The 25888-nt window shown below is 41.3% G+C and overlaps 1 protein-coding gene across 1 annotated transcript in view; it reads left to right on the top strand.

Moving 5' to 3' along the window:
- RSPRY1 (ring finger and SPRY domain containing 1) overlaps positions 1-25802 on the top strand; it is a 47094-nt gene extending 21292 nt beyond the window's left edge. Inside the window, 12 exon segments of the mRNA XM_055332220.1 lie at positions 604-730; positions 1724-1782; positions 3593-3659; positions 4070-4201; positions 5102-5217; positions 6373-6516; positions 12141-12153; positions 12156-12251; positions 14979-15081; positions 15416-15568; positions 20710-20814; positions 24442-25802. Coding sequence (XP_055188195.1) covers positions 604-730; positions 1724-1782; positions 3593-3659; positions 4070-4201; positions 5102-5217; positions 6373-6516; positions 12141-12153; positions 12156-12251; positions 14979-15081; positions 15416-15568; positions 20710-20814; positions 24442-24538 — 1212 coding nt within the window. The 3' untranslated portion in view covers positions 24539-25802.
- The last annotated feature ends 86 nt before the right edge of the window (positions 25803-25888 follow it).

Consider the following 25888-nt stretch of genomic DNA (forward strand, 5'->3'; position numbering starts at 1 on the left):
CAAACTTTCATTGCCTGAGTCCATATGTTCTATGGAATAATTTTTTTACAAATTTTGGGTGCTGGCATCTTTCATTTGTTTAAGCCTCGGACATTTGGGCACAACATGGAAAAACATTATGGACAGAAGAGAAAGCCTTTGGCCTAGACACTGATGAGCTGACCTTTGCCTAAGCTTTATAAGAGGTTTTCTGTTGTAATTTGCTTCAAAACCTCTGGCAAGTTTTGTTCTTGTTTGATTTTTTAAAAAAAGGGAAAAAATTGTAAGTAACTTTTTATTTCAACCTCATTAAGGTGGTGTTGTTACCAATCATACTGGCATTTGGGTGGATTTAGTCTAATGATTCAAGAGTACATAGCATATTTTTGATACAACTGGTACATTTTGAATGAAATGGAATCTAGCAATTCATGTAAGAAAACTTCTAGGTTGATCAAATTAGCATTTCTCTTCAATAATGATATCATTGGGTGCATTATATCATTTTTGTATGTATGTTCATTCTGAGTTAATAGCTGGCTATAGCTTTTGTCTCAGTTTCCTTGGAGGAGAAAAAAGTCTAATACATTTTATCAAATTCACTTGTTACATTTTTGTTTTTAGGATGCACTCCAGAAATTGACTGAGATTCTGAATTTAAATGGAGAAGTAGCTTGCCAGGACTCTGGTCATCCTGCCAAACACAGAAACACATCTGCAGTCCTAGGCTGTTTAGCCGAGAAACTAGCAGGTAACTGGGAACCTCTACCAAGAAAGCTCTCCAGTGGTTTGACATAAAGGGGAAGATTGCACTGCAGGACTTTAATCAAACTTGCCATACCAAAAAGGAGTGTTTCTCCCCCACCCACCACTACTACCAAAAAAAAAAAAAAAAGAGGGCCAAGAACAAGTTAACTGGAAAAAAATTACTCAAAAGGCCAAAGAGATGATTGCAATCTAATATAGCTTTGAGGATTCTCAGAGACATTTAAAAGAAAAATTTTTATTTATTTGCTTTAAAATTAAGAATAAAAGACTCAATTCAGTATAATAAATATTTATATAGGTATATGTTTATGCATATAATAGATACCATAGGGCAGCCCCGGTGGCGCAGCGGTTTGGCGCCGCCTGCAGCCTGGGGTGTGATCCTGGGGACCTGGGATCGAGTCCCATGTCGGGCTCCCTGTATGGAGCCTGCTTCTCCCTCTGCCTCTCTCTCTGTCTCAATAAATAAATAAAATCTTTAAAAAAAAAAAAATAGATACCATACATGAATACACTTTATAAAGTTTAGCCAGATACTGGAGATGTTCTAAGTCAGGGAAGAGGAAAAGGAATTTTAAATTGGAGCCATTCCTAAGAAAAGAAGCCGATATTTAACTTGTTTATGAACATTACCCACTTTAGGCAGGTTAATATCCAAATACAGGTAAATAGCTCAGCTAGTTAGATGGTGTATGATGGAAGAAACAACAGATTCAGAGTCAGGACACTTGGTTACTGGTCCCAGCTCTGCCATGTGTGCTCCAGGTGCACCGGCCTGACTCATTCCACTGTGGGCTCACTTGCTCAGCTGTGAAATGGGAATGGTGCTGTTCCCTGCCTCAGAGCAAGAGACTTAAATAAGAAAATAAGACAGCGTGCATGAGAGCACCTTGTCAAAGTTCTAAAAAGCAATTTGTACTGATGAAAAATAATATGGCCCATTTCATTATATCTCACATTTGTTGTGTTTGTCTAGGTCCCGCAAGTATAGGCTTACTTAGCCCAGGAATACTGGAATATTTGCTGCAGTGTCTGGTAAGTAAGGCATCAAAGCCAGTTGTTCTTAGTCATCTACAAGTGTGTGTTTTTCTAAAATTGCCAGCTTAACACTGGCACAGATTATGGAATTGGTTATAAATTTTATTTGCAGGTGCTTCCTGAGTGTTCATCTATTCCCTCTTATATTAAAAAAAAAAAAAAAAAAAAAGAGAGAGTGAGGTAGGAATTCATTACAAGCAAAAGCAGCCAAGTTGGTCTGGTTTTAAGTTTAGTCATAAGATAGCTGCTATGATTGGCTTTTGTGTGCATGTCCTTAGAGTCTGCCAAATGGTAGTAGGGACCTCCACAGTGGAAACAAAATTACATGGCATTCCAAGCCAGGAAACTGTCAGGTCAGATTGCCAGTATATATAAATCTCTACTCCTTCCCTCCCCTCCTGGCTACTGCTCTTATAACTGTTGCCATAGAGTATTTGATCTATTGTCTGTGAAGCTTGTGGTTTTCTGAAGTTGTGCTGTCAGATTGCCCATACTGCTGGACTGCAGACTTGTCTGGTCTATATTTCTAATAGGTATTTTTGCAGGCCAAGTGAGCATTGGCCTTCAAAATCTAGAAAAGACCTTATTTTTCGGTACCTATATGATATGTATGTAAAACACATTCTACTATGCTAAGCAAGCACTGTGGAGATAATAGTCCTTTGCCCTCAAGAAGCTTCCTGATTAACTGAGGGAACAAAACTACTCAGACAAGACACTTAGCCTGCATTTTATGACAGGATGTGATTAAGGGCAAAATCAGGTATTTTAGACTAAGTGCCATAAGAGTTCTGAGAATGTGATGGAAAGGTGTAAGATAGGAGTGGTGAGAGCTAAAGAGAGCTGTGGGAGACAGGCTTCCTCATGGAGTTTGGACCTCGGCTGGGTCACGTCATAAGTTAGGATTTGTCCGTGTACAATGGAGGGAAAAATGGGTTTCTTGGCTAAAGGTATCCCCAGCAGAAGCCCAGAGATAAGAATGGCCATGCTCCTGGCATATTAGTGAGAATTGTCTGATCAGGAGACAGTGTTCAGAGAAAGGGCTCAGGGCCAGAAAAAGCAGACAGAGGGATTGAAAGCGGATATGGCAAGAAGCAGGGTGCCAAACAGGCTTTGCTATGGGGCAGGCTGGTGGTTATATGAGCTTTGCAGAACTTTTGAGCCCCAGGGAAGTGAGTAGGAATCATCTAATGTTCTAGAGCTCCTTTGCAGGCTCCAAATGGAGCTATGAGAAGGGGTGATGATAAATGCACACACCTGTGGAAGTTAACTGTAATGGGAAGAACGCTCTCCCTCCCACTGTTAGCATTTCTGTGATTCAGAGAACAGATTGAAAACTAAGCCATTGGTTGTTCATTTAATCATTTATCATTTCGTAACTTGGTAATGATGAATGGTTCCTTTAAGGGCTCTGAGTAAAAGTCATTCTTAGCTACAATTCTAGGTTTCCATTTGGCTTGCTTAAATGAATTTAAGAATCAGCATGGTTTTATTTCACAAAGCCCTAATATAAATGTTACTAAGTAGAATAACATAGTGCATTTAACAAAATACTTTTGAAATCTGCATATCTATAAATGGACCCCATGACTTCAAAAAAAATAGATTTTACGAGACTCTAACTTGGTTCCTCATTACTAACAATATTAGCAAACAGAGATTTGAGGACTTAGATGAGTAAAACTTTAATAACTGCTCACAACAAATCTAGCACACATGACATAAGAAGAGGAAATTGCTCATTTGCTGCCTCTGCAGGGGAATGATGTTTTTTTCTTTTTGTTTTTTATCTTTTGTTGTCTTTCAGAAGTTACAGTCCCACCCCACAGTCATGCTTTTTGCACTTATCGCACTGGAAAAGTTTGCACAGACAAGTAGGTATAGTGACTTCTTACACTAATGATCTTCTGTATCGGTTGTTAAAAATCTTATTTTTCTTACTTACTGAATGAGCTTTTGCTTTAAGCCCCATCAAACGTGCACATGTTCTGTTTTTGTCTGGGTAGATGCCTCAAGGCCAGTAAGATGTAATAGGGATAGAAGCTAAGAGTTTTCTCACCTAAGAATGAGAACTTGGTGACCATTGTCATTCACTTTTTATAGCTAAGAAGTTAGTGATAAGATTGCTACTTACCCGAAAACAGGTGAGGCTCTTGGGCTATGTCATTATTCTAGTTTCCAAGTTTTCTGATTGCCTCTCCTCGCTCCTGCCCACCTGTTTACCTCGCCCACAAATCATCCTACTCTTTCATGGTTGCTCTAAGGTTTCTGTCTTCCCAAACAGGTGAAAATAAATTGACTATCTCTGAATCCAGTATTAGTGACCGGCTTGTCACATTGGAGTCCTGGGCTGATGATCCTGATTATCTGAAGCGTCAAGTAGGCTTCTGTGCCCAGTGGAGCTTAGACAATCTCTGTAAGTAGATAAGACATTGTCCTTTATTAAAATGCCTGCTTCTTTGTCCAAACCCATTTCTTACATAGGGTCACCATTCTTCATTTTGTAATAGCGAGTGTGATGCTTTCCTTGTAAGGGCTTACACGGTAGGTGAAGTAGCAGAAAAGTATTCTAGAGATCATCCAAATAAGAATTATATGGCACACTTCTAATTCCAGCACTCTTCTATTCAAAAACTTTTACCCTCCTTCCTGCTGCATCAGGACTATTAATCAGATGTCAGTGTCCAATCAACTCTTCCCTCCACAAACTATTACCTCACTGTCCTGCAAGCAGGCCCCAGTCATCCCTACCTCTAGGCCTTTCCCTCACTTGGCGTTCCTTCTCTTTACCCTTCTCCCTGTCCTAAAATGGCTCTTCAAAACTCAAGATACAACTTACCTATGCCAGGAGGGCTGCTCCTGGCTTTTCTTTTTCCTCCTCTAAGGGCTGCTAGAACTAAAATTGTCCTACTACTAAATCCTCGCTCCTCCTCCATAGTTAGCACATGCTAAAGTATGGTCAATGTGTATATCCCTCCTCCATACCACAGCACTGTGGAGAGTTATTTTATGCACGGCCTGTATGGTGCCAGTGAAAGAATTGTTTCAAAAAAGTATAATTTGGGTTTTGTTGCATGCAGAATAAGAAATCCAGTGAACAGAAGCATAAAGCTAGCCGTGCTGTCCTAGTTGTCCTAGCTTTTGCTTGGTTGGTCCTCACATGATAGTGTGGCAGGAGGGAAAGGTTTTAAGTCTCCCTACAATTCTGCCATTTCTGAGCACCTGCACTTCTTAACTAGAATGGCAGTCAGTGAGGATGCTGGGTTTTTTCCCACAAGAGCCTGCCTTAGAAACATGACCACTTTTTCTTTTGCAGTTTTAAAAGACAGTAGGCAGCTGACATATGAGAAAGTGGACTTGAATAGCATTAGGGCCATGCTGAACAGCAACGATGTCAGCGAGTACCTGAAGATCTCGCCTCACGGACTGGAGGTAAAACTTCCATAGATGGCACATGTGGGGGGAAATCTTTCACACCCTGGTTCCGAACAAAGAGCACTTTCTTGCAGAATACATGGAAGTTTATGTCCTGTTCTTATAGTGTTTAGAGGTAGAGGGTGCATGCAGAAAGAGGGTGTTTGGGATATTACTTACTCTTCTATATCCCACATGGTGCTATACAGATGGTAAGCACTATAATATTTGATAATTTGATTGTTTTTTTATAGCTTCAAGTTTTTATTTAAATTCCAGTTAGTTAACATACAGTGTAATAATTAGTTTCAGGTATAGAATTTATTGATTCATCACTTACATACAACACCCAGTGCTCATCATAACCAATTCCCTCCTTAATCCCCATCACCCATTTAATCCATCCCCCTTTTTCCCCCAGCAACCCTCAGTTTGTTCTCTGTAGACAATTTGATTCAAATATGTCTTTCAGTCTCTGCCATCTTTTTCATCCAAAGGCACAAAGACTAGTGTTTCTAAAAGAGGCTCTTCCTTTTTGAATCCCTGCATCACCAGTTGTATTCTGTCTTGTGCTTCCCCTCCTCCCTGTATGTTGGAGATGTTGCTGATTTTGTGGTGCAGGTTGATGAAAGCTGCTTATGTACAGGAAGGCACCATCAGGCACCAGACACCTCAAGATGAAAGAGCTGTTTGAAGAATGGCTGTAGACAGCTCTTTGATCTTACGTTATTGCCAAATGCCTGCCGTAGTTTTCTACTTTAGATTATTTTTAGGTACCCCGTCTTATACCCTTCAATGTCCTCCTCTCTCTGCATCCTAACAAGCACAGGTTAAGGCCATGTTGACGCATTTGCCAAAGATTCTACCCGGGGGGGGGGGGGGAGCAAAGCTCTGTATGTAAGTACTTCAAAAAGAAGCCAGTAACCTCATGAATGCTTACTGCAGCCATCTTTGAGGCCTTCCAAGCCTGTTAGAACTCCCTGGGAATAAAACTATAAAAGAGCCTCTTTCACTCTGTTTTGCACTTTGTGTCACTGAGGATGCATGGAGAAAGAAACGACCATCTACCAGCAACTTCAATAAGGAAGAAGCCATTCCACCTCTGGGCGGTCAGTTATCTTCTGTGGTCTTCAGGCATTGATGGTGGGCTGTCACATGCTTTGGTTTTGCCAGGCTCGCTGTGATGCCTCCTCTTTTGAAAGCGTGCGTTGCACCTTCTGCGTGGATGCTGGGGTATGGTACTACGAAGTCACTGTGGTCACTTCTGGTGTCATGCAGATTGGCTGGGCCACACGAGACAGCAAATTTCTCAATCATGTGAGTACCCTAGAGAACTGTGTAGAGGGGGACAACAGCAGTTTTTTGGTGAGTGGGTGGAGGACATGAATTTTCCAGGTAAGTTTGCACAATAATCATTTCTTGGGCTGAACCACATGTTGCCAGATCCCTTGCAGGGCTTGCTAACCTGTTTCAGAAATAGGAAAACACAAGGAAAATTGCCCCTCAGTTTTTTTTCCCCTCGAGTTTTTTCACCTAGAGGTTAGGTGTGTCCTTTGTCTTTGTAGGCTCTCCTCCAGCCCCAGCCACACATCTCTGGCTCAGTTTTTATATTGGGATCTGTGATGACTTTTACCTCGCATTTAAACTGTAAGAACTTTGTAGGAATTCTCTTCTTAAAGTTCTAGATGTTGGATTGACTTCATTTACTTGATTTTTACCTTGTAACTAGTAGGCACATTTGTTTTCGGTATTCAGCATTTATCTTCTGTTACAGAAAGCTGTCGTGTATGGGGAAGATGAAACCTGCTACAGGAAGCAGGATTCAGCTACCGGTGCTTGAGTATGAGAGGCTGGAGTTCCTCCCTTTCCTACAGATGTTGATTTCTTTCCAATTTATGCCCTTCCGATGCCCACCCTGAACAGCCTCCTTGGGTTTTTTGTTTGTTTTTTTTTTTTAAAGATTTTATTCACCCATTCATGACAGACACAGAAAGAGAGGGAGAGGCAGAGACACAGGCAGAGGGAGAAACAGGCTCCACGCAGGGAACCCGATATGGGACTCGATCCCGGGTCTCTAGGATCACACCCTGGGCTGAAGGCAGTGCCAAACCGCTGGGCCACCGGGGCTGCCCTCCTTCTTGTGTTATTGCAATTTTAAGCTGTTTGGAATTAATCCAGTTTTGATCTGGAATATTTTGTGGACACAGGATTTTTACTCTTCGAACTGGAACACCCCTTGAATTACTTTGTTAATCTAAACAATAGTCTCCCATAGGTAAGGTCCTAGGATGGGTTTTAGACGTGAACCAAACTGAGCTTGCCTGTCAGAAGCATAGTTTCAGAAGGGTCCTTTCAGCAAAGCTGTATAGCATCTTGGAACTGTGTGTTGCTAAATTCCTTGTTGGAGAGACAACTGGAGGAAGAGGGCGAGTGAAGAGGTCAGATTCTTGTCCAGGATGGAGACTAGAGCCCAGTCTGTGATTGCTTTCATTGGGAAATTTCCCTGATGAAGGGCTTCCTCATTGACTGGGCCTTAATTAAAACCTGGATGCGTGGGGCTTGATTGTGGCACCATAAAAGTTAGAAGTGTGTGGGTCTGGAGAACAATGCCAATTAGTCTCTTAGTTCTCACCTTAGTTCTCATCTGCTTTAAAGCAGGTAGTATCAGTTACCCTGACGGCCTGCCCCAAAGGATATCCTGAAGACAGTTTTTTAGGACTTGGGTGGGAAAAGGGGCTTCATTTCCAGACCACTATCTTAGAGCCAGTAGTCTGATTCCCACCACAGTTTTTTTACTTTCAGAATTTCCATTTCCCAGATGAGAAAACTGAGACTGAGGGAAGGACCTAAAGAATCTCAAACTACAATTCAGGCTCCTTCCTGTTCTCTTTGCATTTGAAAATGGGAAGAATCTCAGAGAATTGGCTAGACTTTTCATTTGGATGTAAAAAAAAAAATTGTTCCTGGGCGGCCCCGGGTGGCTGAGCGGTTTAGCACCACCTTCAGCCCAGGATGTGATCCTGGAAACCCGGGATCAAGTCCCATGTTGGGTTCCCTGCATGGGGCCTGCTTCTCCTTCTACCTGTGTCTCTGCCTCTCTCTCTGTGTCTCTCATGAATAAATAAATAAAATCTTAAAAAAAAAAAAATTGTTCCAGAACTAGAAGAAAGATGGATTCCTTTGGGGGGAAAGCTTTGATATAACATTTGTTTCTCTTCATTTGGCAGCAAACACACCACAGATCTATGTGTAGTATATATGATTCTGAATGACTAAAATTTTTTTTATTGATCAGTGAAGCTGGATCATTTTGTCGGTAGATTAAACTGATTTCTCCCATATAGTTGGAGAAACTTTGGCTCCTCAAATTAAGAGGCTTAAGAAGATGTTTTCCTATTCTCTAAATTGTCTGATAGACTTTGAATTCCTTTCTTTAAAAAACAAAAATATATATTTACCCCGATCCAAGCACAGGTTGGTTCCCTGTTAGAAATCAATGGAGTCTGTTATCTCTTTCCCCAAATGTAGGATTTTAATCATGTTGCCAAACTGAAAACTTTGCTTCAAATAGACATTGTTCTGGTAATTCTGAATCTTTGTGCCTGTATAGACAGGGTGTGGTTTTATGGAATAAGTCATCCCTAGAAATACCCAGTTTCTAAAGACTTGAGGTTTATTCACAGTGCCTCTTGCTTTAACTCTTACTGCTTGGGCTTCAGTGTTTAAAGTGTCAGACTCAGAGACAGAGCATTAAAATGAGAATCTTAACGGTAGTCCTTGTTCAGGTCACCCACAGAATAGTTTATCTTGTGTATTTTTATGGAGGTTTCGGTGGAGCAAATCTTTAAGGGTGCATCTTAAGTTATCTGAAATACCTTTTGCCCTCTCGTGAGCATCTACCACAAATCTTTTATATGCTATCTCTAATCTTTTCAAGAATTTGAACACCTGGGGGAAAGGTGTTCTCCCCATTTAAAGATGAGAAGAGTGAAGGACGCCTGAGTGGCCCAGTGGTTGAGCATTTGCCTTTGGCTCAGGGAATGATCCCGGATTCCTGGGATGGAGTCCCACATTCAGGCTCTCCGCATGGAGCCTGCTTCTCCTCCCTCTGCTTGTATCTCTGCCTTTCTTTCTGTGTCTCTTATGAATGAATAAATAAAATCTTAAAAAAAAAAAAAAAAAAGGCCAGGATGCCAACACTTCTGCCACAAATCAGTCCTAACCATCCCTTTGTGTGGGGTCACTCATACCATACTGGGTGTCTATTAGAACAATCCAGTTGGCCAACCTACCCTTCCACCTCCAGAGCAGGAGGCAGGACCCTGTATCTTCATTACATTACATAAAACAGGAAGCGGTTAGGATGCTGGACAGCAGAAAAAAGGATCGTGTCACCACATGGACAGGGGTTCAAAATATTTCGTGAATGACAGTTATGGATAAAACTTTGTTTTTAATAATGTTTCCATGACTAAAATATATGTAATATATGTGACCATAAACAAGCAGATCAAAATTATCACTCCCAAGTACTAAGTTAGCTACCCTGTCCTCTCATTTACCTGTCTCAGCCAGCAGAAACCATAGTTAGCCCTGCTGGAAATGTTTTCAGGTTGACAGAGGGTGTAGTACATCTAGATTGTTCTCTGAGATGTCAGCTCAAAGGAATTTTTAAAGTGCATCTCTGCTTGGCAGAAACACCTACTTCTTAGTCTGTAGAGATCTGTGGTTGAAATTAATAGAGCTCCACCTTTGTCCCACAATACCACTTCTACTGTGAAATTTATCCAGATATGGAAGACATTGCATGGTGAGGTCTGCTATTAACCAATTCTTGTGGCTAGGAATCTTCTAGAAATTTCTATCAGTTGTTCCATTGAGGACTTCCTAGGACATTAGAAAGTAAAGGTAGAAAAGAATTGTCTTTTGCCTATATCCAACACCCATAAAATAAAAAATAAGTTTATTACTTGTTCAGGCTTTGAAGGGAGCAAGGTGTTCTAAGTAAACTGATGAATTTCTTCTCTGCCTACAGACAGGAAGATGCAAATTTATTTAAGTCGTGAATAGTCTGCATAGGGACGCCTGGGTGGCTCAGCAGTTGAGTGTCTGCCTTCGGCTCAGGGGGTAATCCTGGGGTTCCGGAATCGAGTCCCACATCGGGTTCCTTGCATGGAGCCTGCTTCTCCCTCTGCCTATGTCTCTGCCTCTCTCTGTGTCTCTCATGAATAAACAAAATTTAAAAAAAATAGTCTGCATAATGCATTTATAACAGCTAGTTCAGAAGCTTCTCTTTGGAGAGCACTCATCAGAATTCAGTATATTGTAGTGCAAGGAACATGTTCGAGCCTTTTTTCCAATTGATCTCCTCACTGGAGCATCTGACTGGCTCAGTCAATAGAGCATGCAAGTCAATCTCAGGGTCATAAATTCAAGCCCCATGGTGAGCGTGGAGCCTACCAAAAAAAAAAGTGGATTCGATCTCCTCACCACATTGTTTATCCCCATAGAACAAGCAGACCAGGAGCACCTGGGTGGCTCAGTGGTTGAGCATCTGCCTTTGGCTCACGGTCATGATCCCGGGGTCCTGGGATCAAGTCCTGCATCAGGCTCCCCACAGGGAGCCTGCTTCTCCCTCTGCCTATGTCTCTGCCTCTCTCTTGTGTGTGTCTCATGAATAAATAAATAAAATCTTTAAAAAAAAAAAGGAGGAGGGGGAGGGCAGCCCTGGTGGCTCAGCGGTTTAGCACCACCTTCAGTCCAGGGCCTGATCCTGGAGACCCGGGATCGAGTCCCACGTTGGGCTCCCTGCATTGAGCCTGGTTCTCTTCCTCTGCCTGTCTCTCTCTCTCTCTCTCTCTCTCTCTCTCTCTCTCTCTCTCTCTCTCAAATAAATAAATAAATAAATAAATAAATAAATAAATAAATAAATAAATAAAATCTTTAAATAAAAATTTTAAAAACGGACGCCTGGGTGGCTCAGCGGTTGAGCGTCTGCCTTCAGCTCAGGGTGTGAGGGTGTAATCCCAGGATCTGGGATCAAGTCCTGTACTGGGGCTGTCTGCAAGGAGCCTGCTTCTCACTCTATGTCTCTCTCTGTCTCTCTGTCTCTCTCTCTCTGTGTCATGAATAAATAAATAAATCTTCAAAAAAAGAAAAGAAAGAACAAGCAGAGCATCACCAGGACCTGAGATCTTACTTGGATTTGGCCCACATTTTCAATCCTTTTCTCCACTAACAATCTTTCACCTTTGGCCTTTGAAGGAAGATAGCAATTGTCTGATATGCATGCTGCTTCTGTTCTATTTTTTCATAAGCACTTAATTTAATATCCCTCCACCCTTTTAACAATAAAATAACTGAAATAATTAAAAGGCAATAGGTAATCAAAAGAAGCTGCCAAGGACCTATATAATGCTCCAGTTGAGCCTACCTCAGAATAGCTATTAGCTGATTATCCACTATAACCTTTCTCGTCTCCAGTTTTGACATTTCTGAGCTTGTGGTTCTTGTGAAGTCTACTACATGCAAGAAAGGTGTTTGCCCAGCTGCAATGAAGTGGAAAGCACACTGGTCTTGGAATCAGAAGATTCCAGTGTCCAGACTTTCTGAGTAATGATTTGTCCTTCGGCAACATGTTTGACCCCTCAGAGCCTTTATTTCCCCTTAAAGTGGAGTCTGATGGCACCAGCCTCAAAATGTTAGTGATTCAGTGAACTAACAAATGTGAAAACTTGGAAGATATTTGTTGGTAAAGCCATTATCTAGTCACAGAGAACCAGGCCACATCAGAATTTAGTATCTTCTAAGAACCATAGGCTCCCTTCATCCAAAAAGCTTCAAATTCCAACCACCAGATTAATGGTTACAAAGACGCACCGTCTTTTCCCTGAACACAGCAGGCAGAGCTTACTAATTTTCTGGGCCCTGTCTCCCTCCAGGAAGGCTACGGCATTGGGACGATGAATACTCCTGTGCATACGATGGCTGCCGGCAGCTGATTTGGTACAATGCCAGAAGTAAGCCTCACCTACACCCGTGCTGGAAAGAAGGTATTCATTCCTCTCTGTCATGAATTTATTGACTAGATTAAGATCTGGTTATGATGAGGCATTTATTATGTTAGGCCTTAAAATATTTTAATGGAAAAAGATTTTATGTGAAAAAGGGATATGAGCCTTTGTATTCCCTGTCATGGATGTGACCAGTATTCTGATAAGTTCACCTCTGGTGGGGCCCTTCCTTTAGCAAAATCATTTCAGATTATAAAATCCTTAATTTAGGGGGGGAAATGATAAGATTAATATGAGTGCCATTTTATTGAACTCAACGACCCCAAGATCAAGAGTAGAACACTCCACTGACTGAGCTAGCCAGGTATCCCTCTGGGTACATGCTTTGAATCACAGCATCCAGGGAAATACTGAGGATGCTGAAATTGTAATGCCAGTAAAATGAAGATTTTTCAGAGTAAAGATGGCTGGGGAAAAGGCACTCTTCTGCCACATTCTGGGCCCTTCTAGAGAAGCTTTTAAGGACCACTTGAGAACTTTAAGCCTTAAACATACCTGCCCAGCTTCCATTCTCCAGACCTCAGGCTTGGGATGCTGCAGGAGGCGCATACTGCCAGGACTGTCAATCATGGCTCTAGGATTTTAGCAGGAATATATTTTATCAACTTATGGTCTCTTTTGACCCAATCAGTGTTCATTCCATCCATTTTGCAGTATCCAATGCCTTAGACCCATGAAAATAATTTATTAAGGAAAGATTCAAGCAGCAAAGTTACAGTCATACAGTTTGTTAAAGGGTTTAAGATTGTTGAATCTTTTTATCCCCAACTAAATACAGTGAAAACAGGCTTCCCCCTGCTATGGCACCATTGCACTGGAGGATAGTATTCTTGGGAGGCCTTCTAATGGTCCTACTTCATTTTGAAGATGTAGAGACATATGGTAGGGGATAGAACCTCTGGAAAGATTTTACCCTCAGCATGGAACAATATTGGGGAAAGAACTCCACTCCTTCTCTAAGCATCTCTGTCTCGGTTTCCTGCACCGATAGCATTATGGATGTCAACTGACTTTAAAGGCATGCTAAGAGAACAGGAATCTGACCACTGCTGTGAGGGGATGGCTCCACCTAATTAGCTCAAATGATAGTATGGGAAAAGAGAAACCTGAAAAGCCAATATAAGCCCTCATTTTAACAGCTGGCAGGTTCTTAAAGGAACATAAAAGCTCTCCATTTAGCAGACCTGAAGATGGAAGCACTGTCTACAAAGACTGCCTCACTTGTGTTTTTAATAATTTTGAAAAGGATTACTGAAGTAATACATTTAGCATAAAAATTTGAAAAATAGAAAAGCAAACTGAAAATCCCTTATAATTTTTTTTAAAGATTTTATTTATTTGACAGAGAGCACAAGTAGGGGGAGCAGCAGGCAGAGGGAGAGGGACAAGCAAACTCCCTGCTGAGCAGGGACCCCACACACACACCACTACCACCACCACCAATGTGTGGCTCTATCCCAGGACCCTGAGATCATGACCTGAGCCAAAGGCAGACGCCTAACCAACTAAGCCAACCAGGCACCTCTAATTTTTTTTTTAAACACTTAAAATTTGGTATATTTTTTGCTGTTGTTATATATGCCTTGAGCAGCTTTCCAGATTATTAAATAACATTATTTTTAATGGATTTTTCAATAACCCATTATATCATTATACTATATCAACCAATGCTCCCAAGGGGTTGGACAATTAGATTTTTGCTTTTGAAAATTATGATTCAAAAAATATTACAAACCATTCTGGCTTTCTCAGGATAAACCCCTGGAAGGGAAACTTCTTTGGCTTGGGGGATATAGAACTTCAAGGCTTTTGCCATCTATCGACAGATTCTCCTCCACCAGCTTTGAGTATCCATATTTCTTGTCATCACTGTATAATTTCATGTGTTTATTATTTTTAACAGTTAATTTTTTTATGATTTTATTTATTTATTAAGAGAGACACAGGCAGAGGGAGAAGCAGGCTCCCTGCAGGAAGCCTGACATGGGACTCAATCCCGGATCTCCAGCATCAGGCCCTGGGCTGAAGGTGGCGCTAAACCGCTGAGCCACCTGGGCCGCCCATCTTTGACAGTTTAAAAGGCAGAAACTTTGAGTGCGGATGAATGATTTTTTTTTTTTTTTTAACATGCTTTTGAGCAGTTGTTATCTCTGGGAGCTGTTACTCAGTGGAGAGGCAAGGAAGCACAGGATTTGGACCTGGCCATATTTCACCGATCCCAAAATGCACATTTTTCCACATTCTAACATCTTTGAAATTGAGGTGAAACCTAAAATTGATAGTTTGTCACACATTAATTGGCAGCATTTTCTTCTTAATGGTACATTAAAGTATTAGATCAGCTGTAGAAAAAGTGAGGAAGGTGAATGTGTTAATACATAGCTACAGGGATCCGTGGGTGGCGCAGCGGTTTGGTGCCTGCCTTTGGCCCAGGGCGCGATCCTGGAGACCCGGGATCGAATCCCACGTCGGGCTCCCGGTGCATGGAGCCTGCTTCTCCCTCTGCCTGTGTCTCTGCCTCTCTCTCTCTCTCTCTCTCTCTGTGACTATCATAAATAAATAAAGATTTAAAAAAAGCCTTAAAAAAAAAAAAGAAAAATACATAGCTACAGATTTATACAGTGATGTATTTAACGCTTGAGACACTGAGCAGAACCCTGGCAGTAGTAAACCCTTACCCTAATAATGTTCCACTTTATCCTCTAGGAGACACAGTAGGATTTCTGTTAGACTTGAATGAAAAGCAAATGATCTTCTTTTTAAATGGCAACCAGCTGCCTCCTGAGAAGCAAGTCTTTTCATCTACTGTGTAAGTAGCTTTCCTTAGTCAAAAATTTGAGTAGATACGTGGAATTCACTTTTCTCCAGAAAAAGACTTTGTCCACTTATATGGTCAGTTGTAATGAGAAATAATTTTATTTTGAGTCATTGGGGGCCCATTTGATCATACTTAAAACGGTCCCAAAGTTTGATATGGAAGATGAGGGCAGGATAGTGTCAGGGTCACAGCCCTATCTAGTTTAGTAAACAGAATCTGTCACCCTCCTTTCTGCTAGGGTACAACATCTAAAAACCACTTTGTGTATGAGTATTACTTTGTTTTCATGAATTCTCTTGACCTCTGTCATTGTTTTTATTTCTAGATCTGGATTTTTTGCTGCAGCTAGTTTCATGTCATATCAACAATGTGAGTTCAATTTTGGAGCTAAACCATTCAAATATCCACCATCTATGAAATTTAGCACTTTTAATGACTACGCCTTCCTAACAGCTGAAGAGAAAATCATTTTGCCAAGGTAAGGAGACCACTTAGGCTGTCTGCAGACTTTCACCGCATTTCGTGAGAAGCTGAAACAGTTCCTTGAGACTTTTTTTCAGCTTTTAAATAATTTTTAAAACCTGAGTTTTTATTTGTTTGTTTGTTTGTTTTAAAGCCTGAGTTTTTAAATAATTTTGAAAACTTGAGTAAAATGGATGACCTCCTAGGAAATATAAATTACTCAAAGAGATACAAACCAGTTATTACAAAATTAATTGAATCAAAGTAAGGGGTATGTCCCCCAAAACCACCAGACCCAGGTGGTTTCACAAGAGATTTCCACCAAAGTTTTAAGTAACAGATAACTTCATTACTATTTAAAATGTTACAGAACCCAGGAAGAAAAAGCACTTCCAAATAATTTTATGAACTAAATAACATTGGTATAAAAACCAGACAACATAACACATGAACATACACAAAAAAACCCCCTCAACTAACTTTACCTGAAGGTCAATGAAAAGTCCTAAACATTAGGAAATCAAGTATATCTTTTAACAGATGTGCTGTTAACTTTGGGATTTGTTGAAATAGACTTCCTGTTGGGTTTAGCCATTGTGGCAAAGATGCCAACACTGCTCTGCAGCCATTAGGATAGAGAATGCCATCTTGGATAAAATTCCACAGCCCCGCTTTTCTAAAAACTGTGATCAGCATTGTCTCCTGGATGAATACCTGCTTTTCTTCCTCTGTGATAAACGTGGTCTGTTCCTTAAGCTAGGAGAGACTCCAGACACTTCCTAGTAATGACCTCAGCTTGGAGCTTATTTGACCATATGAGCCAAAGGTTATCATTTTTTAACAGAGCAGCTTTCTGGGCCTATGTGAGAAAGAGCATCCCTGCTAGTAACCCCACTTGGGTCAGATCAGTGACAGAATCTGTCAGCACTCAAGGAGGTCCCACTGGCTACTGTGGAGCCAGGGTTGAGCCGTCATGCCCCTGAAGGTATCTGTAACACAGTGTTGTAATCCTAGCTCCTGTTGTGGCTAAGAAAGCAGGACTGTAAACAGTCCTTCTGGGCTGTGCTTCACCTTGGACTAGGTGTCTCAAGGCCAAAAGTGGCTCACCAGTTTCCAATGAACCAGAAAATGTCACATGGTGACCCAGCAGCATTGCCTGCTACAATAGAACCTCTATGATATGGCAGGAGCAGAAGGGCCACGTACATGCCAGCTCAGGAACCTGAGGTTCACTCCTAGAACTTCCCTGCCACGTGGCTTGGTGTCTGACAGAGATTCTGAATTTTAAATTCCTTTTGGTGAACATATGAAGTGATGATACCTTGCACGTCTGTCCTGCCTCATTCCTTTTTACTTAGCCTGTCTTCTTGGATGTAGCCTGGCATTAGGCCTGCCTTGTGCCATACACCCTGAAAGGGGAATGCAGAACCCAAGAGCTCCCCTGGAGGCTGGCCATAGTTCACACTGCTCCAGCACTTAGTGAACCACCCCTGCAGAATTAAACTTTGCAAGTCAGATGACAGGGTGCATGACTGCCTTAAACATCTGCTTTCCACTCAGGTCATGATCCCAGGGTCTTGGGATCCAGCCCTTTGTTGGGCTCCCTACTCATCAAGGAGTCTGCTTCTCCCTCTCCCTTGTCCCTCCCCCTGCTTGTGCTCTTGCACTCTCTCTCTCTCACTCTCTCTCTTTCTCTCTCTCTCAAATAAATAAATAAATAAAATCTTTAAAAGAAAAAAAGTCAGATGGCAATAGGTATCACCTATAAAAAGTCTTTTACGGGCAGGTTCTATGTAGTCTCTTAGTTGCCTGTCAGCTTGACACCAGGTGCAGACAGCCCTAAATGAGAGCGGTGTTAGAGGCTAGGACGACCTCACCTTGCATTGTCTCTGAGTGGCACCAACAAAAGAATCAGTGGAGGCCAAGTGAACCTCCTGCTGCTACCTTGTACCCCTTTAACATTACAGTTGCACCTCATTACAGATTGTAGCATTAGGTGTGGATGTGCCTAAGTTTTCCATGTATCTGTTTACTCATTGGAATATATTCCTTTCTGGCTTCCTGGTGGGAGATCATCGCCCTGTGACTAATTGGGAACTTTTAAATTCTATATGGTATATACTCACTGTCTCTAATTCTCCTTCATTCATTCTTTTTTTATCCCTCCTCTCAACCTTTTTATTAGGAGGAACTTCAAATGCAAAAGAAAGCAAGGGTACAGTGACGAACCATATCCCCTCTCAGCCACAATAGTCATCCACTGGAGGCCAGGATTGTAGAACTGCTGGCTACTTTCATTCGTTAATAACTCCATTATCATTCTAGGTTCCCTGGCCACAATCCCAGAGTTACCTTTGACACCATACTTTCTGCTGTTCCCTACATCCTATCCCTCAGCCACCCTGGGGGCTGGGCCTTCTGAATGTATCCCAAATCCAGCTACTTCTTGTCACTCTTACTGCAGCCACCATTGTCCAAGCTGCCATCATTTCCTACGTGTATCATTTTTGCCCTGACATTTAGCTTCTGCCTGGATCCCCTTCAGTCTATTCAACACAGCCTCCAGAATGATTTTGTTACAGCTTAAATCAGATTGTGCCCTTTTCTGCTCAAAAGACTCTAGTGGCTTTTCATTTCACTTAAGGTGAAAACTTAAATTCTTGCTGTGACCTTGTAGGCTGTAAACGATTTGTCCCTTCCTCTCCTTTGTTATTTCTCTGATTTTATCTCCCTTTTTTTTTTAATATTTTATTTGTTTATACATAGAGACAGAGAGAGAGGCAGAGACACAGGCAGAGAGGGAGAAGCAGGCTCCATGCAGGGAGCCTGACCTGGGACTCGACCCAGGGTCTCCAGGATCACGCCCTGGGCTGCAGGCGGCACTAACCCGCTGCACCACCGGGGCTGCCCTTTATCTCCCCATTTTATCTCCTATTTGTTCATGCTCCTTATTCAGCCACCCTGGCCTTGCTGCTCCAGAAACATCCAGATTCTAGCCTCAGGGCCTTTGTGCTGGTCATTCTTGCTACTAGAATAGGCCTGTGTGTTTTCTAGCACCACAAGCAGTTAACTCAATTCTGACACACTCTGTACCTGGAGAGATTATCCCATCCCACAGGTTAAGGGCTCAGTCCTATAAAGCTGTCCTACAACCCCACTTTAGATGACTGTTGCCAGTGTGAATTTTTACAGTGCTTCTGACTGGGTCTAAATTGAAGAAAATAAATTAAGTAATAAATTAATAAAATAAATTTAAAAAGAAATTTTAAAAATGGAAGATTCTCATGACTCCCTCATCAGATTTGATTAATTTGTTAGAGTGGCTCACAGAACTTAATAGTTTACTTTCCTAGTAACTAGATTACTAGTTTATTATAAAAGGATATAATATAGGAACAGATGGAAGCAATGCGGAGGGCAAGGCATGTGGGAAGAGGCAAGAAGCCTGCATGCCCTGTGAGCGCGCCACTCTCCTCAAACCTCCACGTGTTCACCAACCTTGAAGATTTTCAAACTCTCTCCTCACAGGTTTTTATGGTGGCTTCATTAAGGAAACATGATTGATGAGAACTTTGGTCATTAGTGATTGAAGTCAACCTCCAGCCCCTCAGCCCTCCTGGGAGGTGGGGGAGGAGTGAAAGTTCCAACCCACTAATTACAGGGTTGGTTCCCCTGGCAAAGCAACCAGCCCAAATCTTAGGTTACCTAGGGGCTTTTCAGTATCCACCTAATTAACACAACAAAACATCTTTTTTGCTCTCCTCTCTTAGGAAATTTCCAGGGTTTTAGGACCTCTATGCCAGGAACCCAGACCTAGACCAAATGTATATTTATTATAAATCACAATATCAGGGACGCCTGGGTGGCTCAGTGGTTGAGCATCTGCCTTTGGGTCAGGGCCTGATCCCGGGGTCCTGGGATCGAGTCCCCCATGGGGCTCCCTCTGCCTATGTCTCTGCCTCTCTCTGTCTCTCATGAATAAATAAATAAAATCTTTAAATAAATCACAATATCACAAATAGTGTCTCTTCAGATATCATAGGTCTCATTCCCTCATGCCCTTCATGTCTTAAGTGTCACCTCCCGTGACTGCCATATTTAAAATGGTATCTCCCTGCTTCTCCTACACACTACCTCATCCTTCTCCCTGCTTTTTCTTCATACTTCTCATCAGCACTTAAAATGCTATATGTTTTGCTTTCTCACCTAGTTTCTTTCTAGTCTCTCTTCCATGAAGTGGAAGCTTTGTGAAGGCAGGAATATGTTTTTAGTCCTCTCTTCATTGTTGAATTTCCAGACTTAGGCTTAAGGTGAACAGAGTGAATGTTTCATGTCTCTCTTGCCCAGCTACCAGGTCTGCACCTTCAGCAAAGCAGTTCTGCCTGTCTGCTTTTCCATTTCAGACGGGTCAACATGTAATTTAAGGGTTCTACCCCGAGGTGTGTGGGCTTCCAGAATAGTCTGTGCTGGACTATCATAAACACCTTGAAGTTGTATAGGAATTTATATGTGTGCATTTTTCTTGGGAAAATACTGCTTTTCATCAAACTCTCAGAGCTATAGGACTTAAAGGTGAAAATTTGCTGGTAAAATAAAACTAGAGGGATCCCTGGGTGGCTCAGCAGTTTGGCGCCTACCTTTGGCCCAGGGCACGATCCTGGAGTCCCGGGATCAAGTCCTGCATCAGGCTCCTGGCATGGAGCCTGCTTCTCCCTCTGCCTGTGTCTCTGCCTCTCTCTCTCTCTCTCTCTCTCTCTCTCTCTCTGTGTGTGTGTGTGTGTCTATCATGAATAAATAAAACCTTTTAAAAAATAGAATAAAATAAAATAAAATAAAATAAAACTAGTACTAGACTGAGAACCAGGAGTTGAATTTGATTCCTGAATCTGTTTACCATGTGTGTGACCTTACATAAATCCTTTCTATGAACAATGTCTTTGTCTACAAAATGTGAATAACTGCCTCTGTCATTCTCTTCTATAGAAAATCACTATAGGGTTGAAATGAGATGCGAGAACCTTACTGACCAAAGCTTAAGGAATACCTATAGTGTACTTCATATGGACAGAGCATTTTCAAAGCATTTAATATGCATCACTGCTAATAGGCCCATTTATGTGTTGACCAAATAAGTTTCAGACTACTCTTTCTACTCAGGCACAGGCGTCTTGCTCTATTGAAGCAAGTCAGTATCCGGGAAAACTGCTGCTCCCTGTGTTGTGACGAAGTAGCAGACACACAGTTGAAGCCATGTGGACATAGGTAAGAGGGTTTGGTCATTTCTTTTGTGTATTGCATTTGGTAAAATTTCATTCTGTTCTAGAATTGCTTTTACAGCTATGGGAGAGGAAGAAATTTCCCTCTGTCCAGAGTTCCTCTAGCTAGACTCAGAATTAAATTTATATGCTACAGATTAACAGGAGAAAATCAAATTTAGTTTTGTATATATGGGGAATCCACACAGACAAGAAATTCCAAAGACAGACAAAATGATGTAAATATGTCTTCCTAAGCTAAGGAAAGGGGCAGAAGTCAGGAGGTAAAAAGGTGAAGAAAGCCATTAGCAGGAAGGTGAGACGAGATGTCTGGAAAACAAAGGTTGCCCTGTTATACAGGTAAGTTTCTTAGTGTGTTAATAATTCTTTTCCTGGTAACAGGTATTCTATGTAAAAATTTTTTAGACACGTGTAGGGAAGGTACAGTCTCTTCCTGAGACTTTTTCTAGCACCGAGGACCTCGATTATTTTCAGCTCAAAGTAATCTGCTTGTCATTGTGGCCCATCCAGGAGCTGCCTGCCCTTGGACTCTATGCAGTGTTACCAGTTCCATATCTTTTTCTTTTCTTTCTTTCTTTCTTTTTTTTTTTTAAGATTTTATTTATTTATTCATGAGAGACACACACAGAGAGAGAGAGAGAGAGAGAGGCAGAGACACAGGCAGAGAGAGAAGCAGGCTCCATGCAGGGAGCCTGATGTGGGACTCGATCCCGGGATTCCAGGATCATGCCCTAGGCCAAAGGCAGGAGCTAAACTGCTGAGCCACCCAGGGATCCCCCACAGTTCCATATCTGTCCATTAAAGTTTATTATATAGGGATCCCTGGGTGGCGCAGCGGTTTGGCGCCTGCCTTTGGCCCGGGGCGCGATCCTGGAGACCCAGGATCGAATCCCACGTCGGGCTCCCGGTGCATGGAGCCTGCTTCTCCCTCTGCCTGTGTCTCTGCCTCTCTCTCTCTCTCTCTCTGTGTGCGTGACTATCATAAATAAATAAAAATTTAAAAAAAAAAATAAAGTTTATTATATACAAAGTGGACTGAATTTCTGAGAAATTAGAGTTTGCCAGGGAAAACATGGCTATCTTCCAGAAAGTATCTGAAATAGAAGCTGCTTGATGGAAGGCGTCTCTTTTTATTTTTTTTACTCAGTATTATATTTTAATAGTTTTCACCTCGCAAAATGTAAAGATTTTTTTTTTTTTAAGATTTTATTTATTTATCCATGAGAGACACAGAGGGATGCAGAGAAAGAGGCAGAGACACAAGCAGAAGGAGAGGCAGGCTCCACTCAGGGAGCCTGACATGGGACTTGATCCCGGGTCTCCAGGATCACACCCTGGGCTGAAGGCAGGCGCTAAACCGCTGAGCCACCCAGGCTGCCCTAAAATGTAAAGATTTTAATAATATTTATGAGCTTCTTGGGAAATCCCTTTCAATTTTATTTTTAGGGCCTTCTCATTTACTTACTATCTACCCTCCCAACCATTGAGAAGGCAACGCCTCCATCCCATCTAACCAAGTTCAGTTATAGGAGATGAACTAGAGGGCAGCCTGGATCCTATAGAAGAGTGTCCAAATATCAGCAAGAGTAACAAGTACAATGCCCCCCAAGAAGGCCTCCCCACCAAGGTTGGAAACAGAAGGTGGGCAGTGTGCTAGCCCTAACCTGGCCCAGCCATATGTGCTGAATGTGGATGAGCAGTACCGAGGGTGATGTCCAAACCAGCTCCCTGTAACTCAGCTCATCCTGTACCCTGCCCTGCTCTTTCTTTTTTTTCTACCTGCCCTGCTCTTTCTTTTGGGAGAGCTTTAGTCACTAGGTCTCCTGGGGGTCCAGAGCCTAGAGTGATGGACCCCAGTTTATCACCTCCAGGTGTGGCTCAGCCTGGGCCCTTCACTCTGCCTTGGTAACTTTTGCAATGGGTTGTTATCTAATTGGCCGTTAAGGGAAGTGCAGGCAGTGTATCTCATTTCACCCTTAGCTTTACCAGTTTCTCTTGTGAAAGAAAAGCCCAGTGACTCCACCTGTGGCTGTTCCTTGGCATCAACTCTGCAGCCTGGAATTCTCAGTTTGAGCACCTTTGAAGATTTTAATTATTAGAGCCTCACAGGCAGATGCAAAGTTTAAAGAATGGATATCTCAACACCCTTTTTAATCTTTGTCTCTGGGAGGTTGTTGAGATCCCAAAGAGCAGTACTTGGTCTTACTCAGCTTTGGGCTCTCTGGCCCTTCTCAGTGGTTTTGCACACAAAGCGTGCTCATGAATGAGGGCTAAAATCTAAAAACTCAGAACCAGGTATTTTTAAGTATTAGCAGTCTCCATAGTAGATATATACAAAACAGAATCAAAAGAGGAAACCTAGAATCATAAGAAAATTTAGCTCAACTTTCTGCAGCAACAACAATTTTAAAGGGGTAGGAAGGAAGAAAGGAAATCTGGATAAACTGAATGACTTGAGCTGACCCTGGGAGGAGATGAACAATCTAAGCATTCCTATTACCATAAAAGAAATCAAGATGATTATCAAAGCCACATTTGACACACACACACACACACACACACACACACACCTGCAAAAGCACAAAGCCCAAATGGTTTCACAGATGAATTATTTCAAACTTTCAGGAATTATTTCAAACTTTCAGAGAATAGATAGATTCTATATAAACTTTAAAAAAAAAAAAAGATTCTGTATAAACTTCTCCAGACCAGGGGTGTCTAGCTGACTTAATCCATGGAGCATGCAACTCTTGATCTTGGGGCTCTGAGTTCCAGCCCTCTGTTGGGTGTAGAGATTATTTAAATGAGTAAATAAAAACTTTACAAAAAAAAAAAAAAAGCCTGAGAATACATACCAAGAAATATGTGGTGCCTATGAAAAGAAAACTTTTAAACTTTATACTAAAGAATGTAGTACAAGACTTGAGTAAATGGGCCTGTTCTTGAACGAGCTCTCAGTATTGTAAAGGGGACAATTTTCCCGTAACTCCAAGTTTAATTTGGGTCAACTTTTTTTCTTCTTCCTGGAAATAGAAATGCTAATTTAAGAGCTTACATGATAGAAGGCAAGAAAATTGTGAAAATGAAAAGTTATGGAGGGGACCCACCCTACCTACCACATCTTAAGATCTATTAAAATAAAGGCCTATAGTTTGCTCCCAGCATATAAAAAGAATGGCAGCACAGTGGAACAGAACAGAAACCCAGAAGTGAAACTAACTACACACAAATGAAAAATTTGGCATATAAAGGCTTTGTGTCATATCTGCAGTGTGAAATGGGGATTTAATATTGGGCTGAATAGCTGTCTGGGAAAATACCATGTTCTATCCCTACGCATATATACACATCTGTAAGTTTTTGCTGTGTACATACAGACTTTAAAGACTTTCTAGAAGAATCTACTTGAACTTTTGACTTCTCAGAAGAAGAAAATGGAGGATCAGAAATGAGAGGGATCATTGTTGGTTTATATATTTAGTTCATTTTTTAACCATGTGTAATGATTATACTTTCACTGAACAAACTTGTTAATATTTTAGATTAGTCGGCACATTGTCAGTTTGCCCTTTTGAAGCATTAACCTGACCAGCACTTGTATCTTTCTCCTCAGTGACCTGTGCATGGATTGTGCCTTGCAACTGGAGACCTGCCCGTTGTGTCGTAAAGAAATAGTGTCTAGAGTCAGACAGATCTCTCATATTTCATGACACATGTGAAGAGGCATCATGGACTTATTTCTACTTGATTCCAGCCAATGTTGAAGAGAAAAACAAAAAAAAAAACATCTCTAATCAGTTGTGCGCACATTGAAACTTATAGCCATGGCCAGATTTTATGCTAAAAATGGTAGTTTGTTAAAGACAAAATTCTCTTAGAATCTAACCCAACTTGCCAGCCCTGAGAAATTCCTTTTAAGGCCAAGGAAAGCTGAGTGCTAACAGCTAGGCCTGTGGTCCTTCCATGAAAAACGCTAGGAGACCGTGCCCTCCTGAGTGCTGAAACCACCCTGGAATTCTCCATGTTGGGTGCATTTGATTGTTTAACAGGATGTATTGTCTCATTCTAAAGTTTTTATCTGGGGCAGAAGTCATTATGGAAAAGTAAACAGCATTTCTGGGTTAAACATAACTCCCCATTGGTCACAGAGACACCGGTGTGTTAAGCGTGGATATTGCACTGCAAGACTTGAATCTATAAACTAGAACCACACAGGTCAATGCTACAAGCAACATGGAGGGCCTAAAAGAAGGTGCACAGACTGTGGAAAAAAAACCCAATTTTTGATATTTCCGTGATTCCAAAGAACATTGTAGTTTTTTTTTAACTGCAGAAAACTGGTGGTATTTTCACATTCATGGTGTTTCTATCCAGTTTCAGTACCCGCATTTTCTGAGGAAAAAATGTTTTAACAATGCAGGAGGAGTTATTAAATTAATTGCAATGTTAGACTGGAGAAAATTTGGTATTTAGGGTATTTTTAAGGTACCATCAAATCAGGTTTTTTGTTTTTTGTTAAAAATTTTTTTTAAATCAGTATTGTTTTTGGAAGTAATATACTTTGAAACTCTTGAACTAACAGTCTCAAAAACTCTTAGAGGACAGTCTGAGAGCGCGTATTCCTATTGTTTTAAATAAATACATGTTTTTTGAAGAGTAAATTCAATCATGGATTGTTGCTATGTCTTCATCAAAAGTGTTAATCCCTCTCAGGATCTCCGGTGAAGACCTTCAAGAGTTTGGTTTTTTCTCCCAGAAAATTGGAAGGTAGAATTGTAAATTCATAGAACTTATTTTATAATGGTGTACCTCAGCAGCTGCCTTTCAATTTATGCCAAGTCCTTACTGAGTTTATACTTGAATAGTAAATATGTCTTCTGAGTTTTACAGTGTCTTAAACTCAATGCACATTTTTTTTTCTTCCTTCCCCACCCTTTCTTGTTTGTAATTCATTAAACTGTTCTATCACAGAGCTGATTTCCTTCCTGGCCGTACTTGTTGGGGTGCTGGATTTTTTCCATGTCTTTAGTCTTCCATAATTTCAAATATATATATAAATA

Source organism: Nyctereutes procyonoides, unplaced genomic scaffold (assembly GCF_905146905.1).
Source record: "Nyctereutes procyonoides isolate TBG_1078 unplaced genomic scaffold, NYPRO_anot_genome, whole genome shotgun sequence".
Lineage (NCBI taxonomy): Eukaryota > Metazoa > Chordata > Mammalia > Carnivora > Canidae > Nyctereutes > Nyctereutes procyonoides.